Source organism: Spea bombifrons, chromosome 1 (assembly GCF_027358695.1).
Source record: "Spea bombifrons isolate aSpeBom1 chromosome 1, aSpeBom1.2.pri, whole genome shotgun sequence".
In the NCBI taxonomy this organism is placed as follows: Eukaryota; Metazoa; Chordata; class Amphibia; order Anura; family Pelobatidae; genus Spea; species Spea bombifrons.
Window position 1 is genome coordinate 35,385,735 of NC_071087.1, and position 6,000 is coordinate 35,391,734.

General features: G+C 37.8%; 1 protein-coding gene across 1 annotated transcript in view; it reads left to right on the forward strand.

The window, feature by feature from the left end:
• GATB (glutamyl-tRNA amidotransferase subunit B) overlaps nucleotides 1-5,587 on the forward strand; it is a 41,453-nt gene extending 35,866 nt beyond the window's left edge. Inside the window, exons 12-13 of the mRNA XM_053458735.1 lie at nucleotides 3,786-3,920; nucleotides 4,975-5,587. Of these exons, the coding sequence (XP_053314710.1) occupies nucleotides 3,786-3,920; nucleotides 4,975-5,103 (264 nt within the window). The 3' untranslated portion in view covers nucleotides 5,104-5,587. The remainder of the gene's footprint in view (nucleotides 1-3,785; nucleotides 3,921-4,974) is intronic.
• The last annotated feature ends 413 nt before the right edge of the window (nucleotides 5,588-6,000 follow it).

A 6,000-nucleotide genomic window follows, 5' to 3' on the forward strand; every position in this document is an offset into this window, starting at 1 on the left:
CTGTGATATCCCAATACGCTTATTTGACAGCTTTCACCAGCGCCAATGCTTGTGGGAGCTTTCCTTCTCTTGTATTTAAAATAACTGCAAGGTGAATCCTGAGCCTTGACAAGTTTTCCAAGTGCAAACTTCTAAGTAAACTGGTAAGTGAGGAGATAATTGCCAGTAAGGAGCTGAAAGACAGCAAAATATTAATTTTAGACTTTAACTGTTGTCTAAATAGTTTTGTGACCTTGGGATACGGGGTTGGGAAATGCCACTCCTGGAGCAAGTGTCAAGAGCGAGGGGCTGTATTGTTGTTAGAAATGTGAGCAAGTTGCGTACTTAGATGCTACAATATTGGATCTAAGGGAACAACTGGCATCCTTGAGGGACATTGATAATATGGAGTTGAGCTTACCCCTTACTGAGCAGGCACTGGCTGAAGTCTATGCTGGTGAGGGTGATGGGGTTGGGGAGGTATCTAGAGGGCTAGTTAAGCTGCAAGAGGGGAAGTATGGGTAATAGATTTAGTGACGCTAGCTCTGGACTTGCTTAACCCAACATTTTGTGCAAGGATTCTGGGGAGATCAGTGCAAATTTGGCATTACTGGAGCAGGCTGGTTTACCTAGCAGCCAGGTGAGAAGTCTCTCTAGTATAGATGGGAATTAAAAGGCCAGGAAGCCTAGACAGGTTGTAGTGATAGGGGACTCAATTATTAGGAAAGCAGGAATGGTGTAATCTTCAGCCTGATTGTCAATTAGTTTGCTGTCCCCCAGGGTGCTCGGGTTCAGCATGTTGTGGTCCAGATGGACAGGTTATTAGTAACCACTTTTGGTTATTTGTAACCACAAAATTCTAAAGATACCCAAACTGTCTCTGGGTTCTCCTCCTTACCTTGTATAAAATTAACCTATAAGCTATTTCTTAGATAAAGCCTACCCCTTCTTCTTTTCTGCCATCATTCTATTCTTTCTGTAGAATGTAAGAAACCCCAGTTAGCAAGGAAAATATGGTAACTTTTAAAACAATTGTATTTATAGAGGAAGAAGTTCTGATTGAACTCTCCAACCTATAAACAGACTTATCCATGGGATACACCCGAAGTAATTAAAAGAGCTCAAAAGAGCAGACTTTTTTAACCACTCTCACTATTGGCAGGTAGTAGTTCCTAGACTTGATGTTGGCAATTATAGTACCTCTTCACAAAAAAGTAGCAGGGAAAACTAAGCCAACTGTCTAAAACTAGAGGGTCAGAGGCTTAGGTATAATGTAGGGACATTTTTTACTGAGAGAGTGGTAGATAAATGGAACAATCTCCCAGCAGAAGTGGTGGAAGTTAATACAGTGAGGGAATTTAAACAGGCTAAACCTTTTTTTTTTTTTTAAAAAGACCCACTTTTTTACGGACGCCTACAAACTTACGTCCTTCATCACATATCCCTTTAGTTCGTCTTTCCTAGTCCCGTTCCTGCAATATTTATACTAGTGTGGTTGGTCCACCCCTAACAACGCCACTTCTACCTCTTGTGTAATACACCCTAACTCCCTCTAGATGTTGAGCTCATTTAAGCAGGGCCCTTCTCACCTGTTGTTTCTGTATGTCATCTTGTTATGTAATATATTATGTCCTGTCTACCCTTTGTACAGCACTGAGGAATTTGATGGAGCTGGATAACACAATTAATTAAAATAATAATAAGAAGAATTCATGGGATGGGCATCCCATCGGTGTTGATTTTTTCCTTGGGTTTTATAATCCTTCGAAAAATATTTCATATGTGTCTCTATATTCATCTATGTTTAATTGAGTTATTCTTATTATCATTATTATATTTTATTTATATAGCCCCAACAATTTACGCAGCGCTTAATACAATACATATATTGAAGGTGTATGACAAGACGAGAATTGACAGACTAAGACAAACCGATACATTAGGTGGAGAGATTGAGTTGAGTTGACAATATTGTCCTATAGAACTTACTGTCAAGTAAATTCTTGACTGGAGTCTTACAATCTAAAACAGCTTTTCTTTAAACTCAATGAATTGAAGCTAGACTTAGTTTTGGCTTCCCTAGTCAGAGGGTAGATCAGTCAGTGTTACTAACAAATCACTTTGATCCCTTGCTACGCGAGGGAAATAAAACTGCCTGGTAAATCTGATAGCACATCTGAGGGTTATTAAAAAAAATCTGATGTTCCCAGAGTTTGCATAGTGCTTTGGCTCATCTAAAAGGAACTACTTGGATTCTCTTTCTTGGCAAAGGTAATCAAAAGGCAGGTGGAGTTTAACCAATTGTGGCATGAAATGTGTTTTATATCGCTTCCTAGCTTTGCGTAATTCATCATGTGTGTACTGCTATATTGACACTGGGGATCCTGCCATTCACCTCCTTAATCTTTAGTATCATCCTTTATCACAATTAAGGGTCTAGGAGTAGGAGATCCCCTGCAGATCTGTTTATTCCTCTGGTCACATTGCTAAGTCTAGAAGGGCTCTTCTGCCCAGAGCTTGAAGTCAATGGGGTAGCCCTTGCTGTACTCTTATTTCCCTTCTGCCCTCAGAGGGTGTACTTCTTTCCTTATTTTTGCCACTCTGTTTGCTAGGGCAGATGTTTTCTGCTCTCCAGAAAAGTCTAGTGGTCTTACAGAGTTACATGTCTGACTGACTTAACTTGCTACCAACCCATTGCATTTATTTAGAAAAGGCCGGTCTGTATATTGTCAATTTATACTGGTCTTCCCTTGGTAGCCGCAGAATACCCCTAAAAAACCTGGTTTCTCCTGCCTGTCATATCCCCACTTCTAGTCTAGGTATTATAGCTCAGTCTGCCATTAAAATGGCAATTGTGGCTGAGAAGCAATCATCACCATGGGAGGGCTTTGCAGACAGACCGTTTCAATCTCTTTCAAACACTACAAAAACATTGATGGTATCATAGATTGAATGTATATCCGAGAAATGGGCGAGAGAGACAAATCCTTGTAGCAAGTATGAATGCTGAACCAGGTGTGTAATGCTTGAAGTATAAACGTTTTACCACTAAAACATCTTACAACATTCTCACGTGTAGCTCAGGCATAGCATCTTTGCGTACGTAATAGAATTACACTGTGAAGTCTATACTAAATAGAGTATCGACAGTGGCCAGCCAATTTCAGATTTGCTGTTAGTCATAGTTGCTTTTACCTCTGAAGGTTATTTATGAAACCATGAGATGAGCCAGTGCCAAAATTCCTGGTGCAATGCCTTCTGTAAGGCTGTCTAAAGCTTATTCTATGAGCCTTTAAAGCTGTAGAAGATAATGGTAGCAACAGCCCATGAATATGAGTGTTGTAGTTGCTTATTATGCAGCCCCATTATTAATGTATAAACACTGTTCATGCACACACAGGGTTGTCGTCTGTATGCCTGTGCATTCAGTACTGTATAATGTCCATGTGAAATAGAATATGTGAGCTTCCAAGCTTCATGTTTTGCATTGTCTAGATACATTTTCCAAATGGTTTATTTATTATACTCTGAATTATGTCTATATCATGTTGGTTCTAAAAAGCAATTAAGATTTTTTTCTCCTCTCTGTCTTTTAATCTGAAGCTTAATTACATTAGCAACCCTCTTCAGTAGACTCATTAGCGCAAGGGCAATTGTTAGATCATGCATTAGAAGTACTGCAAAGTGGAAAATCTGTGATCTCGCGTTAATCGAATAAGCATCAATACGAGAAAACCCAAGAGAGAGGATTACTGTTTAATTCAAAGACAAGTTTCTTCAGCTTCTTTGCTCATGCTAATTTCTAGGTGTTCCAGGAGCTCTGCAAGGGCGAAGAAAAGACTCCAGCACAGATTGTTGAGGAGAAAAATCTTGGGATTCTCAAGGACAGAGCACGACTTGAAGAAATCTGCCAAGGAATCATAGACAGTAACAAGACAGAGGTATTGTGCTATGAATATATTACAATTATTCAGCCCAGGAATGTAGATTACAATTGGCAAATATTTAGCGGAAGCATATTATATTCAGTATGGCAGTTATAAGAAACAAAAGTTATGGAAGTGAAATTTATTTTTAATTGTCCTTGGTGTTTTGTGAAATTCTGTTTACTTTCTCATATACTTGGACTTTTCCTTTTTCTTTTTTTCCCCAGCAGCTGTCATTGTTGTTTAGTTACATGAAAGCCACTCTCCCAGTCAGTAGGAGGGATCTATACTAGACCCTTACTCCCCTTTTGGTGCGAATAGCATTTATCTGTCACTGTAGGAACAATGGCTAGTTAACAAAAATATATACTTTATATACTTTTAAACTTTAGTGGCTCTCTGGATAAGTTGGGGTTTTATGTCTTTTTTTCACTATAGTTACAGTTTTTATACTGTACTTTACCCTTTTTGCTCCCATAAAGCATTGTCTAATAGATGTGAATACGTACTAATGCCATACAGCATATTATTTCAGGGTGCTTAGAATAAAATTTCACATTCGAATAGACTTGAATCGCCTAAGATTTCAAATAACAGTAAAAGTCATATTGTACTCATCCTCATACATGAGGTCATGTAAACGCTGTAGCTCATGTCAATTAAAATTACACGCGTGTTCTTTCCTGTTAGACAGATCCGAATTTCTCAGTGAATTGTATTATCTGACTATCATGTCTTGCCACAGCACAGATTAATATATCATTTCAAGTTTGGGCAAAGTGAACAGTCCTGGACATATCCCAGCAACCACCAACAATAAACCAAGACAAATAACCAAAAAAGAGTGATTTGTATGCTCAGTGAGTACCCCCCCGAAAAAAAAAATATATATATTAACCTTAAAAATATATGAAGTTGTAGTAGACCACAAATCACTGTTTGGTTATTTGTATGTATTTTTGTAATAAGGAAACACAAAGGGTTACCATTTAACAATCCCCATTGCCTTTTCCTCTCACATCCACATATGTACCCTTTGTGTGAATTTTGTCACTCTCTGTTTTGCCAGGTTGCTGCAATAAGACAAGGAAACCTTAAAGTTGTGAATAAACTGATTGGCTTAGTCCAGAAGACTACAAAGGGTCGGGCAGACCCTGTCCTCGTAAAAACAATACTTGAACAGAAAGTGCTGTCATAGCTTTCAAGACTTCATTGTTATTATTTTTTTTGTCTCAACGCCATGCCGTTTTAGTGGATTCTGTTTTGACAACCTGCTGGAATATTTATCAGTGACTGTATTTCCTCTTTATTGATTATATGTTGGAAATGGTCCCTTTTGTACATAGAAATCTATGAAAAAAAATTATATTGACCATTATTATCATATTGCCTCATTTGTATGGAATTTTACTTTATTCAGACAACACTTTCTTTTTCTCGCCATGGCTATGTGATTGTGGCTAGTATTGGCACTTGCACAGAGCCTACAATTACAGAGGGGGTGCACCAAAACCTACACATGTACAGTGGCTGTGATTTTACATTTCCTTAAAAAAAATTCAGTAGAAAAAATAAGTATTTTTTTTTATTTGAACTTTTGATGCTGTATTTTGTGATGTAGTTTAGCATTAAAGTGGGTATTATTTTATTTGGTCCCAATAAACTACTTATGGAAATGCTAATGATCTGTTATCGGCTTTCATTGGTCAGTGTCCATCTGTCCATATGACTACGAAGTCCTGTTGCTAGTATGATAAGACGTCAGTGTGTTTGCTAGTATATCAGCTAAAGAATATGCACATGACACATTGTTAAATGTAAACAAATGTGATTTTTGTGACTTATAGTAAAAAAAATCCCCTTTAACTTTCTGTTACCGGATTTTGCATGATTATTACCTCATATTTGTCCCATTGTTAAGATGCTGAGTTTTTGTTAATTTGTGTAGACAGGCTTTGTAATGATGGGAGTAATACATTCTGGACCTTCCACCGTTCTCATCATCCATGAGGACAATTTATAAACTAAGTATCTCCAACACAACTGTGCTCATTGACAATAATCACAAGTTATATGTACAATAAACAAATTCTGT